Genomic DNA, 18992 nt, shown 5'->3' on the forward strand with positions numbered 1-18992 from the left:
CCTTCTGACTTAAAGAATCTAAACGCCTTCCTCTTCTTGTCCATTTCCTCCCCTACCTGTTTATTTAGCCACATTGGTTTTGACTTATTTCTTTTACACTCAGTCACGGTCAAGTTCAAACATATTAAAATATGTATCTTTGGTTCTAGGGCAGCTTGCAAGAAAATTCTTTCTGCCCCTAGCTCGTGGGGACCCCCTCACTCGACCCCAACCGGGTCCGACGGGTAATGCCCGCGGGAAAGGGTCGCGGCCATGGACATCAATGGCAGACAAAAGACGCCAGGTTTAAAAAATGTATAATACACAAATGTATTATCTCTGGTTTGGTGATAGCTGGGAGGCTGGAATTTGGCCACCAGGTATTCCTGCCTCCGGCATGATGGCATGGCAATTTCCAGCCCCCTCTGTCTAACCGAACGGATGGTATTTGTATGTTAAGTCACGGTTGCCGCCATTGGCCACCATGGGGGAAAATATGTTGACAGAGTGAAATGCACTGATTTCCCATTGACTCCAATGGCGGAGAAAACCCCATTGTTCCCTATGGGAAATTAAAGGTGAAAGTCGGAACTCCGGTTCGGTGGGTCGTACGAAGCTGAGATTTGGCCACCATGTAAAGTCACCTCCGGCATGAGGACATGGCAAATTTCAGCCATCTCTGATCCACCGAATGGATATTTAGGTATAAAGATTGTGAAATATATCATGTATATCCCTGCCTACTGAAAAGCCCGCCAAAGTTACTGGCCCGGGAGGTATGTTAATGGCCAGGGGGCGACAATATGTATATAGGAAATACCCTGATCAAAGGCTCCCCCACCCTGATTAAGTATTCTAGGGCGAGGAAAGCAGGACGTGGGTACTTGTATTAAGTGCCATACTTCACACCTCTGGACAGTTTCCCGGCCCAGATACCCAAAAGGCAGACTTTGACTCGCCAGCTTGTTAGTGTGGGGTGCTGAAAATGGGTCTCTGGCCAGAGTGATGTGCGCATATGTCACCCACCTGGGGGCAGGTACCTTATTGCTTCCCACGTGAGCTGGCACTGAACTATTGGGTCCAGGTAATTGATAGCCAATACCTGAGTCCCAATGTTAGGGTATGGGGCTGAAACGCTTATGAGACTGTAAGCCCTCTACCCAGTGGTCTTCGTTATTTTACCTGAATGATACCTGATGCCCGATGAACTGCTAAACTGAATCCTGGTTATTTCATTGTCCCTTCCCTAAGTAAGTGTCTATATTTCCATTGTTATTTGTCCAACATAGTGTGTCCACCTGTCTTTTAAGGAATAAAATCTCTTCATTATATCACAGTCGTATTCAATTCAACCCAGTTTATTTGGTGTATATTATAACCCTGAAGCTACCGTGACAGTCAAGTAGAGGGTTTTTTATGGTGACAATTGCAGTGGGAGACTAGCGCTCCTGGTAGCTGCTGTCGGGTGGATATAGTAGAAAGAATAGGACTGCGCTAATAAGTCTTGCAATAATATAATGAACCAATAATAACAAACCCTATAACTGGGTTGCTTATAAATTGTATATATATAATATATATGTATATGTGTGTGTATATATATATATATATACATACTATATATAGTAAGTATATATAACGGAAATAGCCGTGTTAGTCCAGTTGAGATAGTGCAGAATAAATTAGTTCTTCAGTATTAGGTGATACCTTTTTTTATTTGGGCTAACAATTTATGTCATAGGACTCTCGAAAGCTTGTCCTATGACATAAATTGTTAGTCCAAATAAAAAAGGTATCATCGAATACTGAAGAACTAATTTATTCTGCAATAAATATATATAATCGATACCGATATAACACCAACCAGTGACCACGGAATATCTACCACAAGATCTCCCAGACCAACAATGATATTGAGTCAGTACATACAGACTAAGGATCCAGTGGGATTACCAGACCCAATATCCCTACAAGACCTCTTCAGGGAGTACCAGCCCGTCAACAGGAGCATCATTCAGGTTAATTGTAGCAGACAGCAGATGATAAGACTATCTGTGTCCCTCTCTTACAATATTTGTGTTCATCTGACAGTATACACAGTACATAACTTCACACACTCAGGAATTGTTTCATTGCAGGGTGCTGTGATAATGCGTGACTATAATGGATATAGTTCCTATATTGAGGGGCATTATTAGCCTGTTGTGTTTGTTCAGCCTCCACTTAGCTTCATTATCCCTCCCAGCAGAGACTCATTGCTGGGCAGTGCATGGGGGCACACTATGCACAGTGTGCACGGTGACTGTATCATGCAGCAAACACCACCTACACCTGTGTATTGTCCCCTCACTAATGTTGTTAGAACTGGGTTTGACACCTTTTTTTCTTCTGCCCCATACTTACTTTTGGTCCCTGGTGTGATTAATATGGAGCCGCCAGCCACACGTCACTCAGACGCGGTCTGACTGAAAAACGGGTTGCTTAGCAACCACGGAAGCTTTGAAGAGGAGAACCTATCAACCACTGCGCATGTGCAAACTACATTTCAGCTCCTACAGCAGGACGCTGACAGCCAAGCAGCTACTGCGCATGTGCAAACTACATTTCAGCTCATACCGCAGGTCGCCAAGCAGCTACTGCGCATGTGCAAACTACATTTCAAAATGGCGGCCGCAACATGAGGTTATCAGGATCCGACAGCAGGACGCTTACACAGGTTGCCAAGCAACCACAGCGGCCACGCGAAGGGATTAATAACGACACGCAGGTGTAACAGACTAATTCATTATGTCTGACTGAACTCTCAACAATGGCGGCAGCAGCATTGCACCATAGAGATCGTCTGAGACACAGGGTTGGCGGGCATTTACCTGCTTTAATTACTTTGGGGCTAATTTGACTAATTGTTTGATTGTTCAAACTGGTTTTTAGGGGTATATAATTGTATGTTTTATTCTTTCCCCACTGCACAACCCTGAGGAAGGTCCCGTTTTGGGGGACCGAAACGTTGGAAATTTGTGCCCTATTATCAATAGTATACACTTTATTTGCTTGAGAATTGTGCGCTGTCTCCTGACTTCGTGGAATCAACACGGTATCTACTGACGTCACTAGGTTGGAGCAGCGGGCTGAGGAGGCGAGCGGTGGCGCAGTAGTGACGTCAGCAGAGGTGGACCTGGGCTCCGAGTCGCGGCCGCGAGGAGGAGATAGACGTAGGATCCAGCCTCATCACCTGCACCCAGCACCCGACAGTCACGCCTGCGGACGGCACGTCTGTAGTCCGGCTAAAAGATCCCTTAGCCTGTGAGTGCATTCTTTTGTGATCTTAGTTCTTTTTAATAAATTTTGTTACGGTACCGCACTATGTGTTTTATTATTGCATTTTATGGGCACCGTGACTGAGAACTTTTAAAGCTGTGGAGAAGGCAGAAGTACAGAAGAATCTGAGACCAATTGCTATCCAGTCCCATACACTGAAGCTCAAGACAAAGATACCTCTCGAGGTCCTATACTACTTGCATATATGTAAGTAGTTAGCTGCTAAGTGTATGAGATCTCCTTTTCAAGAGATTAATGCACAATGGTCTTTTCTGTCTGTTTGGTTTTAGAATTTGATCTACCTCCAAGACACCCCAGAAAGTCCATCTGTGCAGCAAACGGACTGTTTCCACCTCTGGGATTCAGGATTGTATTGTTCCATTTACCTAGGATTCCTTATACCTGGTAGTGCGCCAAGGAGTGTCCTCATACATTTCATGTTTTGATACAAGGCTCCATGGATAGACTTGTTGTTTCCTTGTCCTAAGGCAGGCAGCCTCTATTATTTATTACATTACACGTGGGGGTTTATATCTATACATGTTGATTGTATATTTATTTAATATCACTCTATTATCACTACGGTTTGTTTATTGGTCAATTAGTTTGAATAATCACCACAATTGAAATAGGTTGAGTGCGTAGTATGTATTAGTTTATTATTATCACTTTGTAAGGGCTAAGTTACTTCCCCAGTCCCTCTCTTACAAGACTGGGAGGATCAGCCCCTTTCCAGCCTACCAGTCTCAGCGGTACCTTAAAGCAGGTGGCCCTTCAGGTCAGTGGTGTCCAGGTGTGCATGAGGGTTCGGCCTCTGGCAGGTTCCTGGGTCCTCTGTGTCCAGGAAAAATAAATAAATATATATATACACATACACATACACACACATATATATATATATATATATATATTACACTTAAACACATACACACATGCCTTTTTTCATCCCAGGCTCAGAGGCGCCTATCTGTGTGTGAGGTCTCGGGTCGTCCCTGTGAACTGTTACTGGGTATTAGCCACGTCAGCACGATTCCTATTGCTAGGTTTGATTTTCCCACTCCACATAAACCCACCTGTAAGAGCTGTGTGCAGAGGTATGCAAATGGAGACCGTTTAGGGTGAAATTAACATATGGCTTTATTGAGCCTGTCCCTTTTAAACAGCGCAGCAAACAAAAATATAGAAAAAAAACAAACACTTTGTAAGGGCTAACGTACTTCCCGAGTCCCTCTCTTACAAGACTGGGAGGATCAGCCCATTTCCAGCCTACCAGTCTCAGCGGTTCCTTTAAGCAGGTGGCCCTTCAGGTCAGTGGTGTCCAGGTGTGCATGAGGGTCCAGCCTCTGGCAGGTTCCTGGGTCCTCTGTGTCCAGGAAAAGAGGTCTGGTCCACTTCTGTCTTGCCGTCAATACACAGTCCTCCTGAGTATTCAAGACCCTTTCCTCATGTCATTGTGTGCTGAGGAAAATCCCCCCTGTGTCTCACATGAGGCTTTTTCACAGAGCTCTGATTAGTCCAGGTGGAGACTGGCTAATTGAGTGGCTGCAATTAACCAGCTCCATGCTGGATTCAGAGCTCTGAGGCAGCTTTATCCAAACGGGATAAGTCCCTGTTACACCACCCCTGTGGGCTGTCCTAGAAGCATGATCACCGCCCACAGCCCTCGCTCAGTGATTGGCCAGCACGTAGCATCCGCACACTGATATGGCGGCACCCTTCTTGCACGCGTTCCTACGGAGATGGGGAATCTATGCAAAGCGCAGCCGATGTCAGTACCAGAGATTATCTTGCTAGTCAGTGTTTTTTCTACATTCATCCAGAACGAGGCTCGGTCAAATAGACGAGAGTAACATTTTATTCTCAAAATAGCATCCTTACTGTCTTGGGGGTCCAAAGACCCGCGGAGAGTGGAAGCTGACCTGGGTAAGCTTATTGAAGCGGTGCTCAGCACATAGCAAGCAAGGATTTACTCCCCCCCACCCCCGTAATCCAGGTTTTGGGGAATTTGTGCCTTAAATCTTATATTGTTTTGTGCCTGTGGACTCCAGTCTAAATAAACGTTGTTCTGTCTGGTCCTTGCTATCCTGGTATAATTGTCCTGGTCTCACGTGACAGACTTCATAGTCCCTCACATCTGTCCCTCCCACTGCAAGGTGACACAGACAGGACCCCCAGTCCCTCACATCTGTCCCTCCCACTGCAGGGTGACAGGACACACAGTCCCTCACATCTGTCCCTTACACTGCAGGGTGACACAGACAAAAGACACAATCCCTCCCACTGCAGGGTGACACAGACAGGTCCCACAGTCCCTCACATCTGTCCCTCCCACTGCAGGGTGACACAGACAGGACCCACAGACCCTCACATCTGTCCCTCCCACTGCAGAGTGACACAGACAGGAGGGACACTTTTTCCATTGTATCCATTTCTGTCACTGCAGGGTGTTATATACATCCCTCTCTCTCCCCATGTGTAGGATGATATTGCTGTGAAATACAAGTACAATATATTCCAGTAACTGCAGAGGTCACCACGGGGTGAGACACTTCCACACTTCCACACGGACCGGAGCCCATTCTTGGAGCATCTGACTAACTCACTGATCATGAACAAGGACAAAAAGCAGATGACTGAGATGATCTTGGATCACACCCTGGAGATTATCTACCTGCTGACCGGAGAGGTGAGAGCTGCTGGTGACTGTCAAAATGACACCTCTCTTATCTCTTTCACTACAAATGGGACCTGTCTCTGTTGGTAACATGTCTTCGTCTTTGGGTATCATCTCTATGCAGATATATCTAACCACCCCTTCCCTCACACTTTCAATCCAGTTCCAAGTCTCAGATTGCCTCCTACACATTATCTTCTCGTGGATGTTGCTCCACCACCTAAAATGTAATGTTTAAAACTGAGAACCTCGTATTTTCTCCACAACCTGAACCTAATATCCCCTTTTTCCATCACCATAAATGGTACTACCATCTACCCTGTCGCTAAAGCATGTTGCATCGGAGATACATTTGACACCCCCCTTTCCTTCTCCATTCATGGCATGACTAAAATTTGTTGCTTCTTCCTCTGTAATGTTGCCAAGATCTGTACTTTCTTCTTTCAATCTTCTACTGCTAAACTCAAATGCATGCCCTTATCCTCTCCCATCTGGATTATTGTAACATACTGCTAACAGGCCTCCCTGCCAGTGACGGTGAAGGGGGTTAACCAGGCTTATAATAAAGGTCAAGCCCACTTGGTTAACCCTGACCCGTGTGTTAGGGTCTTAGAGTGTCAACTCTGGGACCCAGAAGTAAAAAATGTATTACTGCAACTGTATACTGATTTTGCGACATTAAAAAATTATGTGATTTTTGCCTTTATGGGGATGCTAGGATCGGGAGATTTCTAGGGTGCAAGTTTCGGGGTGGGTTTGGCAGAGAAAGTCTTTGCAGAATGTGTCTATGTCGCGGGGTTCCGGAGTTATGGGATACCCCAAAAGTTGTATCCGGAGATGGAGTGACATCTTCAGATACAGATAAGTGCATTACTCCGCCAACCTCGGACCCTGGAAACGTTCTTATGACTCACCGCCAGGATCCCTGCTGCAGCATCTTCCAGACAAGGTAAATGGGTATGAAGGGGTTAAAATATATCTGCAGGTATACACGGAGTCCTAAGTATAGCAGGGATGCCCCAGTATAGCAGAGGTACCCACATACAGTTAGATCTGGAAATAATTGGACACTGATACAAGCTTTGTTATTTTGGCTGTGTACCAAAATAAATTCAAGTTACAGTTAAATAATGAATATTGGCTTAAAGTGCAGTCTATCAGCTTTAATTCGAGTGTATTCACATCCAAATTGGAGGAAGGGTTTAGGAATTACATCACTTTAATATGTAGCCCCCTCTTTTTCAAGGGACCAAAAGTAATTGGACAACTGACTCAAAGATGTTTCATGGACAGGTGTGGGCTATTCCTTTGTTATATCATCAGTTAAGCAGGTAAAAGGTCTGGAGTTGATTCCAGGTGTGGCATTCGCATTTGGAAGCTGTTGCTGTGAACCCACAACATGCGGTCAAAGGAGCTCTCAATGCAAGTAGAACAGGGCATCCTTAGGCTGCAAAAAAATGAAAATCCATCAGAGAGATAGCAGGAACATTAGGAGTGGCCAAATCAACAGTTTGGTACATTCTGAGAAAAAAAGAACGCACTGGTGAGCTCTGCAACACAAAAAAGCCTGGACATCCATGGAAGACAACAATGGTGGATGATCGTAGGATCCTTTCCATGGTAAAGAAAAACCCCTTCACAGCATCCAGCCAAGTGAAGAACACTCCAGGAGGTAGGCATATCATTATCCAAGTCTACCATAAAGAGAAGACTTAACGAGAGCAAATACAGAGAGTTCACCACAAGGTGCAAACCATTCATAAGCCTCAAGAATAGAAAGGCCAGATTAGACTTAGCCAAACAATATCTAAAAAAGCCAGCCCAGTTCTGGAACAGCATTCTTTGGCAGATGAAACTAAGATCAACCTGTACCAGAATGATGGGAAGAAAAAAGCATGGAGAAGGCTTGGAACGGCTCATGATCTGAAGCATACCACATCATCTGTAAAACACGGTGGAGGCAGTGTGATGGCATGGGCATGCATGGCTTACAATGGCACTGGGTCACTAGTGTTTACTGACGATGTGACAGAAGACAGAAGCAGCCGGATGAATTCTGAAGTGTATAGGGATATATTGTCTGCTCAGATTCAGCCAAATTCAGCGAAGTTGAAGTTGGTCAAGGTTGAGAAGTGCATTCGTATCTCTCCTTGCAGACCCAATTGTGTAGCAGGGGACTGAGATATCCCTCTTAGGTCCTAATGGATGCGCACTCATTCAAACATCCATGTGTAGAGATTGAAGAAAGAGATAACATGTATAGTATTATATAGATTATCACATGGATGTATTGTGCAATTTATTGTGTCAGGTGCTCTGCAGTGAACGCTTCCCTGTGCATTGCAGTCGAGGAGAAGCCCGTGATGTCATCGACAGGCGCCCCACGAGGTGTAGCGGCGTGCTGTTGGCATCCAGCACTGGTAGCTCTGACGGAGGCTGCTGTACCCAGTTGTGGGACTTGTTTGCGGAACTTTACACGGTGGACTTACCATCTTAACACCCTGAGACGGAGGGAGTGCTATCTACAGACGATGAGGACCTCCCTGTCTGGATAGATGACCGCTGGTCCCCTGCTTCCTCCTCTGCATTGGGTGAAGAGTGACGTGTCCAGCTGTCCCTCTGTGTGGTAACCCCACTGATGCATTGCTTGATTGTTCTTATTCTGATGTACGCAGAACTTATTATCCTTTAGTAAAATTAACTTTTATAATAGTGCTTCACTATGTGCGCTGTGCGCCTTGTTCTCTTGTTTTTCCTCCAGTTCTAGGGGTGTCGAGCCACCCCCCAAGAAAGGCTGCAGACGCAATATTAGTGATACTTACACCTACAAGGTCTACAATATTGTTTATTCCACATTGAGATCACTGTGTGTGTTTCACCTTGCATTAGCTGCGCACTCTCACTTTTTTGTATGGATGTATTGTGCCTGTGTTACATTATTCTGTAATCGCCACAGAATGTCACAAGTCCTGTACTTATTACATATTATGTGTAATGTTTGTACAATCCATGATCTTTGTGCTCATATTGGCACAGTTGGGTCAGTGAGTGTGGTGTAGTAAAGTCAGTGATACAATAGACAGAATTGGTGGGGAGGCCACTGAATAGATTACGTGAGTATAGAGCTGGTGACACGAAATTTGTCCCTCTCACTGATAAGCAACAAATCTGCAGGAATATGACACATATCCACGATTGTCTCTTACTCTGCACAGTGATATTTATTACTGTCTCTCTATATGTAGGATTGTATAGTTGTGAAGAAGCATGGTGAGCGTGTCACAGACAGCAGCAGGCCCTGTGTGCCAGAAGGATTCTGCAGGTCCCAGAGACCCGACATGGAGCATCCAACTAACTCCCTGATACATGAGAGAAGCAATGACAAGAAGCTGATGTCTGAGAAGATCCTGGAACTCACCAACAAGATCATTCACCTGCTTACCGGAGAGGTGAGGGCTGCTGGGCACTGTTACATTTTACCGTCTTTATGTCTTCATTCAGCCTGGTCTTGTACAAACTTTGTTCCATGTATCTGTATTTTCCTCTCTCCCTTGCTCACCTTGCTTTCCATAAGTAAAAGATTCTTACAGGACCAGTTATTATATCTGAATACTGAGTGGGGGGTTCTCTGTGTTTCAGGTGCCTATAAAGTGTGATGATGTTGCTATATATTTCTCCATGGAGGAATGGGAGTATTTAGAAGGACACAGGGGGTCTTACAAGGATGTGATGGAGAATAACCAGAACCTCAGCTCACTGGGTAAGAGGAGGTTTCTCTCATTGTATATATGTCTTTATTTATATAGCACCATTAATGTACATAGCGCTTCACAGTAGTAATACACGTGACAATCATATAAATAACAAATAACTACAAATAACAAATCATGGGAATAAGTGCTTCAGACATAAAAGTAACATTGGGGAAGACAAGAGGAGTCCCTGCTCCAAAGAGCTTACAATCTAATTGGTAGGGAGAACGTACAGAGACAGTAGGAGGGCGTTCTGGTAATTGTATCTGCAGGGGGGCAAGCTTTATGTATCATGTATAGTATTAGCCACGATGCTACTCATATGCTTCTTTAAGCAAGTGGGTTTTAAAGGTGGATAGAGATGGTGCTTGTCGGGTATTGAAGGGAAGGTCATTCCAGTGGTGTGGGGCAGTCAGTGAGAAAGGTTTAAGGTAGGAGAGGGCTTTAGATACAAAGGGGGTAGAGAGAAGACATCCTTGAGAAGAACGCAAGAGTTGGGATGGTGCATAGCGAGAAATTATGGCTGAGATGCAAGAAGGGGCAGAAGAATGTAAAGCTTTAAAAGTGAGGAGGAGAATTGAGTGCCAGATGCAGGATTTGATTGGAAGCCAGGATAGAGATTTCAGCAGGGGAGACGCTGAGACAGATTTAGGAAAGAGTCGAGTGATTCTGGCATCACTGTTAAGGATAGATTGCAGGGGAGAAAGGTGAGAGGCAGGTAGGCCGGACAGCAGGAGGTTACAGTAATTGAGACGGGAGAGAATGAGGGCCTGAGTAAACGGTTTAGCAGTCGAGTAGCAGAGGAAAAGGCGTATCTTTGTAATATTGCGGAGTAAAACGTGACAGGTTTTAGATACATTTTGAATGTGAGGGGAGGATGTGAGAGAGGAGTCGAGTGTGACCCCCAGGCAGCGTGCTTGGGCTACTGGGTGAATGATGGTACTTCCAACAGTAATGTGGAAGGAGGTAATATGGCCAGGTTTGGGAGGAAGTATGAGGAGCTCTGATTTTGCCATGTTGAGTTTAAGTCGGCGGAAGGCCATCCAGGATGATATCGCAGAGAGACATTCAGAAACTTTGGTCTGTACAGCAGGTGTAAGGTCAGGGGTTGAAAAGTAAATTTGTGTGTCGTCAGCATAGAGGTGATATTTAAACACAAGAAATGTGATTAGGTCATGTAAGGTTAAAACTGTCTTCTGCCAGCTCTGGAATTGATAAGGTTAAACAGTATACGCTGGCATGGCTATTTCTTTCTGAGACTATTGTGATTAGCTTTGAAAGCAGCTGTTGTTGAATCTGTCATATGCTGTTAAGAAGGACAGCACTGCCTTATAAGTCACCATTGTATATTCTCTTGCTCAGCAGTTAAATGTTTTAAGATCTACAGAAAAGGCATTATGTGAAGGTTACATGTAAATTTGGATGTGTACCCATATTTGTAACAGATGACAACTGTATTTTTGTCCCTGCCTTATGTATAAAACCTGCTTCGTGAACCATTAAAACTCAGTTGTAAGAATTCAGCCATAGTCTCCTCTGATTTCTTACAGCTCCGAGCTCATCTGCCATACTATTTGAAAGCATCCCATATCCGTTGCGTTCCATGTGCTCCCGGAAGAAGTTGTGTTTTGCTTGCCCTAGAAAAGGACCTGATCTGTAGAGATCTAACAGTTCACATAGAGAAAGTGTGTACAGAGAAAAGAGAAGAGGTCCCAGGACAGAGCCCTGGGGTACCCTCACAGAAAGATCGATAGAGGAGGAGGTGTTGGCAAAAGAGACACTGAAAGTACGATGGGAGAGATAAGAGGAGATCCAGGATAGAGCTTTGTTACGAATACCAAGAGTATGGAGAATGTGAAGAAGAGGGTGGTCCACGGTGTCAAATGCTACAGAGAGGTCAAGTAGTAATAGGGAATCAATCCAGGGGGGATCCAGCAAACAGGAGCTCAGGTTATACTTTGTTTTCTTCTTGGCAATTTTAATAACTCGTGGGAGGTTTGTGTCAGGAACAAGAAACAAGTTACAGAGCAGGACAAGCAGGGGTTCTTCTCTGTCACGAGCTGGTGCGTTTATAGTTGGGATGTCAAGACTGGATATTTTTGAGGATCCCTCTAACTCTGTCTGGGTTTCTCTAATCTGTCTTTCAATGTCTCCTGAGTACTCCTGGCGTTATTCCACATACAGCTATAGCTGACGTTATCACACCTTTAACAGATAAAATACTGAGTTAAATAACGTGTTTTCAATAGCACTACTGTGAAATAACACATTGCGTTAATGGATGCCATAACCTCTACATCTGTACCAGACATGGGTACCTTATATAAAAGGTAAGTTTACCACTTAGGTGCTTTGGCCTTCTCCAGTCACATACCGATTGCAGTTAGAGACGTGTATTTTATACTGTAACGGATCCTCGCCACAAACCGGACAAGACCGTAAGGCCGAGGTGGGAATTAGAAAACACCAACCTAGAGACGCGAAGTCACGTCCGTGTCACGGTAGACCAGTTCTTACCAACAAATTAATACCGGGATTCTGGACTGAGCTGGACATGGCTGGTAAAATAAATTGTAATGTATTTCCTTTTAAGACAAACACAAAATACTTCACAATTACCGTCAATAAACACTTACGGGGATGGGGAAACTAAATAAAATGTCCACGGAACGAAACAAAGTCTCTGGACACCCCTGCACGCATGCAAGTGGGTGCGCGATGTGAGCCGTGCGACAATCCTTGGCTAGGGGCACAACTTGCCACCCCTATATCTCCGCCGAAAGGAAAGATTTCGTAATGTCCTTACAGGATTTGTTCAGGAATCCTTAGCTCAAACGAATTCTGGAAGAGGGGCACGATCCTTGGTTACGATGTTGTTAACCCCTCACACTCCGGAACCGCTGACGCTAGAGCTTGGACGTCTGTGTATAAAGCTTAGATCAATACAACAAAAAACAAACAAAGATGCCCAAAGCTACTTCTAATGTGACAAAAACACACAGTGTAATTGTACAGTGTACAGTGTACATCTGTATAATTACAGGAAGAATGATCGCATTGGATCTGTCGTAACCTGGCAGGATAGGTTCATTTTGCCAGGTTACGACAGATCCAATGCGATTATTCTTTCTGTAATTATACAGGTAAATAAGAATTTTAACCCAGGTGAGTATTAGGACCTACTTCGGTCACGCCTTGTGGGTGGCAGCAGGCTTAAGACGCTTTGGCCAAAGGGTTTAACTTAATTACCCTTTCTCAAGAGATATATAGGTATTGCACTGTGTATTTTTGTCACATTGGAAGTAGCTTTGGGCATCTTTGTTTGTTTTTTGTTGTATACATTTAGCCACGCCCACTAGCACTCCTTTTGACACTTATATGCATATATATATATATTATGTGGTAATGATTGGGGTTTCTCAGAGCTTGTTGGGAATCTGTGTATTTAAAGCATAGATGAATCTGACTAGGAGGGGGCTGCAGGCATTCTTATAGGGTTAAGTGTCCTATTCCTAACACACACACCCAATCCTCTCGTGGGAACAACTTTTCCCACCTATCCCAGACTTGCCAGGAGTTCATAGAACGGGCAGAAGTTGCTTCCCGACCTGCTAAGAGCATGCGTTAACCTCACACCTGAGCTACTTAGCATACCGGGCCCAAGCTCTTACCTGGTGACAGTAAGTCTGGGGTTTGGCTACCAAACCTGAAGCGCCCATACTTCACACCGGTATCTGGTACTTGACCATATCCCGGCCACCCTAACACCTAGGATCATGAGGCTTTTCAACTCCGGACTTCTCTGGACACTAGGGCACCAACTTAGCATGGTGCCCTTTGAAGTACGGAGAGGAAAAATCCCTCAGCTCATTCATCCATAACATATGGGCATGTTAATGGATTCATTGCCACACCGGCAGGAAAGAGGTTCCTGCTTTTGCATTTAAAACACAAGGTGTATTCCTAGTGGAAGGGCTGAGCCTAAACAGGAGATCAGCGAATCAGATACCGGATAGCTCCTGCAGGCAGGATTGAATCTGGAACCAATCAAGCAACTGAACCTTGGCGGGGGCAGAGCCTACGACGGATCCTTACATACTAACTGAAATGTTTAACTAGAAATGTTACATTATTTTAAGCTATTAATGAACATCTTTACTCACAGTGAATTTCTTTCCAACAGATGGATCCATGAGCAGAAATACACCTGCAGGATGTCACACCCCTCTCTGCTCACCAGATTGCGTAAATGAAGTTAACACTGTTATTACTCAGGATCAGGGAGAAAATTGCTTGAGGCAAAATAAACCAAGCAAAAGTCAAAGAAAATCTGTGACTCAGGAATCAACTTCATGTGATGAAGGAAATCTCTCAGCCTCCCACATTTATACTCTCAGAGAACATACAGGGACAGAATATGCAGCTACTCATATTGAGTGTGACAAGGGAAACGCTAATGCACAGAAAATTCACAAGAAATTGTCAGTAATGAAGTATGAGAGCAGTGAGTGTGATATAAACTTCAATAGTGAAACAGATTATACAATTCACCAACGAAAACACACCACAGTGAGACGGCACAAGTGCTCTGAATGTCACAAATGTTTTGCTTCTAAATCACTTCTGGTTAGACATCAGATAATTCACACAGGAGAGAAACCCTTTGTTTGCTCTGAATGTGGGAAATGTTTTACCTTCAACTCAAATCTTGTTCAACATCAGGCAATTCACTCAGGAGATAAACCGTGTGTTTGCTCTGAATGTGGGAAATGCTTTAGTAGTAAGAATAGTCTTAATATGCACAGGAAGATCCACACAGCAGAAAAGTCATTTTTTTGCTCTGAATGTGGGAAATGTTTTACTTGCAACTCAAATCTTGTTCGACATCAGAGAAGTCACACAGGAGAGAAACCATGTGTTTGCTCTGAATGTGGGAAATGTTTTACCTGCAACGCACATCTTGTTCGACATCAGAGAAGTCACTCAGGAGAGAAACCATGTGTTTGCTCTGAATGTGGGAAATGTTTTACCAGGAAATCCAATCTTGTTCGACATCAAAGAATTCACTCAGGAGAGAAACCATTTGTTTGCGCTGAATGTGGGAAATGTTTTACCCAAAGCTCACATCTTGTTTCACATCAGAGACTGCACACAGAGGAGAAGCATGTTTCGTTATCTGATTGACCATTTGCTTGCTGTAACATATTTAATCAAATACAAGTTATTATTATTTATTATGTTTTGCACATGAAATGGCGATGTAAATAAAAAAGGAAAGGGTGGGGGGACAGAAATTGAAGGAAAAAAAGTTGAATGGAGGCTACAGTGTCACCATTGTATGTAGCAGTAATAGCGTGCTGATTTTACCGTCAAACAAAGTACAGTGTAATAAAAATGGCGAGAGATATTGAGTATTGTAATCAATCTGGTACTTCCGGGGTTAATGTTAGTTAGAAATTATTTTAAAAATACAAGAAATTGTGTGTGACTGGTGAAGACCTTTTAATGTGTCTGTGCTGAGCAACAAAGAGGGCGTAATTGGGGGCTATCATTGATGGCTCATTAAAAGTGAGATGCTATGTAATGCCGTCCCTGCCACAGAAGGAAACACTGTGACAGGATTGAATACGCAGCAGCAGCCGCCGTCCATAGCAACAGCAAGAAAGTAACATCAGTATTTACCCAGATTCTAATCAAGAGCTAAAGAGAGTTTATACGTAATAAATGTACATGATACATAATCCAGAACATTACTTCTGTGTATACTGTCCCCAAGCCGCAAATCAGCATCTACAACACTAAAGGTGTTAGAGTATATAATATATATATAATAGCCAAATACATTAGATCCCATGATGTATAAAGCGCTGTGTATCATTGTATATGCAAATCAATCTCAGCTTATTGTGTTCAACTACACAGAATACTACTAGAGTAATATATAATATACACATGGTTGCAGTCATAGAAAAATGATGAAGATCTATATTACCCCTATATATAAAGAGGAAGAACTCCACCCAAAAATATTAATGACTGGAGAAAATCAGCAGAGGGGGAAGCAAAAGGGTGAGGGAAAGGGTAAAAGAGAGAACCATCAAGCTCCGGCAAACATTGAAATGTCCCAATAGAACTCTACCCGTCTGTATGTCAGGGGCACTATACGCAAATGTATCACACACATCATACACCAAAAGAAATCACCAAAAGCCAGTCATCCAGAAAAACATACTAATATAGATATATACATATTTAACCTCGGTATCCGACGGTCCGTTTTCCGTCAAACAGCTTATTCGACACCGCATAATCCAGTCCGATGGATGCATTATCCGACATCGGAACCGCTTATCCGACGCTCACCGCAGCGGATTAACGTGGACCCGCAATCCGACTGTCCGTTATCTGATGGCGGTTTGCGGGACGGATTCCGGCGGATAAGCGAGGACCGCCTGTAAATATTTTTGTAAGTGATGAAACTGACAAAGGATACCAGACCAGAGATATCCCGACTGTCCTCTGTGACGATCGGGGCAATGCGGCTCATATTAATATGTAATTATGTATGTCTTTATTTATTTATATAGCGCCATTAGTGTACATAGCGCTTCACAGTAGTAATACACGTGACAATCATATACATAACAAATAATACAAATAACAGATTGTCACGTACGACCCCCCTGCTAGCACGTGACCTGCATACGGGACAAGGGTTAATACCGACGCTCGCAAGCGTACCCACCCTTCACCCACTCAGGGGTCCCTCAAATGGGTTGTATCTCTCCTCAAGCCATCCCAATATACCACCGCCACGAACAGCACACAAGTGAGCACGTGACTTTAGATATGCAACCAGGGTTAATACACAAAGGCTTCTCTAGCAACCCCCCTTTCTCCTCTGCAAGGAACCAGCGAGTTAGTATTAACCCCCTACTCAATTGCACATCATAAACATCCACTGCCACCACCTGAGGTTATGCAGATATGATAAAAGATCTTAGACTAAAATATCCGCCAGGGCCTCAGGTCCCTGTTTATTATAGGAAAAACGATGCACTCTAACACACAATCAGTTGTAGTAACATGTGCCTGAATTTAGCAAGTTATTCTCTCCAGAGTGCACAAAGTTCATTCAGAGCCCAAAGCATTACTTATTAAATGGTTTAATATATATAAAAATACAGTGCTTGAATTACAGAAAAGGTATTACAAAATAAACATACAACTACAATATAAGGCAGAACAGCTTCTTAAAATAAAAGGGGTAAAACAGAAAATCCTATACAGTACATTACCACATGCTATGGACTTTTCCCAGAGAGGCACTGGTTCAGAAGATGAGGTCTGCCATGCTATCCAAGCATGCCCCATGTCAGATCTGACTTGTAACAACCTCCCCCAGACTTAAGTACAATTCTTTATTAGGGCCCCTTCATGAGCCCACCCCTTCTACAAAATACCTTGAAGCTGTTCTCCCCCAACCCTGTCTGTAGACCTTGATTAATTCAATTGACACTGTGACGATGGAGAGGATTTGGCCCGGGATTAAAGGGGTTAAACCCCAATTGGCCACCTTCTAACCTCACCAGGGAGACAAGGGGTTAACTTGGCTGAGGTCCAGAAATGTGATTTAACCCCTGTTATAACCTGTAAATGTGTATTTCCCTGTTTCCCCTGTTTTATTGTAACACCTAGTCTGCAGCCCACACACACTGGGATCCATCCGGGAGCACAACGGTTAATAGTGGTATAGTGATTATAGCCCTTTGTGTTATTTTCCCGCCTTTTCAGGCACCATTTTGCAGGTTCCCATAGGCCGCCATTAGGGCTCAATGCTTTCTAATGGGGAATCTTGCTGTGGAGTCCTGTTCCTGAGAAGACCAGCAGGTGGCGTTCGAGAGGGAGAGCGGCGGTTTCCCATTGAAAGTCAATGGGCTCATTGACTTCAATGGAGAAATCCTCGAGAGAGCTTTCCAGGAACAAGTTGGCTGCCGTCCAAACCGCTTAACCGCAAAGCGGATACATTTTCAATAGGAGAGCTTTGATCACTTACAAGTCAAGTTCAACGTCAATTGGCGTGGGAATAAACAGTTCTAGGGCACCTAGAAATAAAATTATTTTTGCCCCTAGTTCCTAGGCTTCCCCCCACTCGATCACAACCGGGTCTCCGAATCCTGGACCCCCGATAAGGGTCGAACCAGATATAGCGGATCGCGCCATAGGCTTTGCCGGCGGCGGCAGAAACGGCTCAGAAAAATGACTAAGTGTGAAATGCTGAATTTTAGGAATCCATATCTCCGGTTCCGGAGGGACCAGAGGATCAAGGTTTGGGGTATATGTAGTCACTGCTCCAGCATCACTGCAGAACTATCCTTGACCCTCTTGGACCAACCCAACGGAGTATGGACCCCCTTGAAAGTTCGGGACTTTTACCATTGATTCCAATGGGAGAAAAACCGCATGGTGAAAAAATGACTAAGTGTGAAATGTTGAAATGTGTAAGTCCATATCTCTGGTTCTGAAATGCCCAGAGGGATGGGATTTGGGTGGCATGTAGCCAAGGTTCCGGCTTTAATGCATGCCCATTCCCAGCCCCCTCAGACCAACCAGACGGAGTATGGACGAATGTAAAGATTTGTGGATTTTCTCATAGACTTCAAAGGCGGTGGTTCCCCATTGAAAGTCTATGGCAGGAAACTCCATTGACTACAATGGCGGAGTTGCTCCATTGAAACCCATGGCGGCGGAGCCCATTGTTTTCAATGGGGATTTAGTGAAAAGCTGAGATTTCTTTTAGCGGAGATTTCTGTATTAAAATGAAAAATGATTTAAGGTGCATTTGTGTAACTCCGGTTCCGAAGGTCGTAGCATGTCGCTTTTTGGACCATATGGTGTCCCAGTTCCGGCCTTGAGAACTGGGAAGTTTGGACCTGCTGAGCCCAACGAAACCGGATATTTTAATACGTTTATGTTTTATGTTTAATACTGTGTCCCAAGGTATGGATAGAATCCAGAGGAAATTCCTTTGCATACCAGGATAGCAAATGGCCCTATGGCGACCCAATGTCTAGGACTTAAGTATTTTTCAAAGGGTTTTGTCACCCTCACTGTTTATTTGTGGGCGGAGAAGGCTCAAACCAGAGCAGTTTTTAAGTGTCCCATTTAACACCTTCCAACAAAGGTTTTCCTGCCAGAACTCCAAATGGGTAGACTGGCTGGCATTCCATTTGCATATGTGGGGTTACAGAAATGAGACCCCAGAGTTC

At 44.1% G+C, this 18992-nt stretch overlaps 1 protein-coding gene across 1 annotated transcript in view; it reads left to right on the plus strand.

Moving 5' to 3' along the window:
* LOC142466324 (uncharacterized) overlaps positions 1-18992 on the plus strand; it is an 83747-nt gene that overhangs the window by 28065 nt on the left and 36690 nt on the right. The window contains exons 8-11 of the mRNA XM_075571220.1: positions 5820-5983; positions 9217-9420; positions 9611-9731; positions 13907-14853. Of these exons, the coding sequence (XP_075427335.1) occupies positions 5820-5983; positions 9217-9420; positions 9611-9731; positions 13907-14853 (1436 nt within the window). The remainder of the gene's footprint in view (positions 1-5819; positions 5984-9216; positions 9421-9610; positions 9732-13906; positions 14854-18992) is intronic.

Source organism: Ascaphus truei, chromosome 1, assembly GCF_040206685.1.
Source record: "Ascaphus truei isolate aAscTru1 chromosome 1, aAscTru1.hap1, whole genome shotgun sequence".
In the NCBI taxonomy this organism is placed as follows: domain Eukaryota; kingdom Metazoa; phylum Chordata; class Amphibia; order Anura; family Ascaphidae; genus Ascaphus; species Ascaphus truei.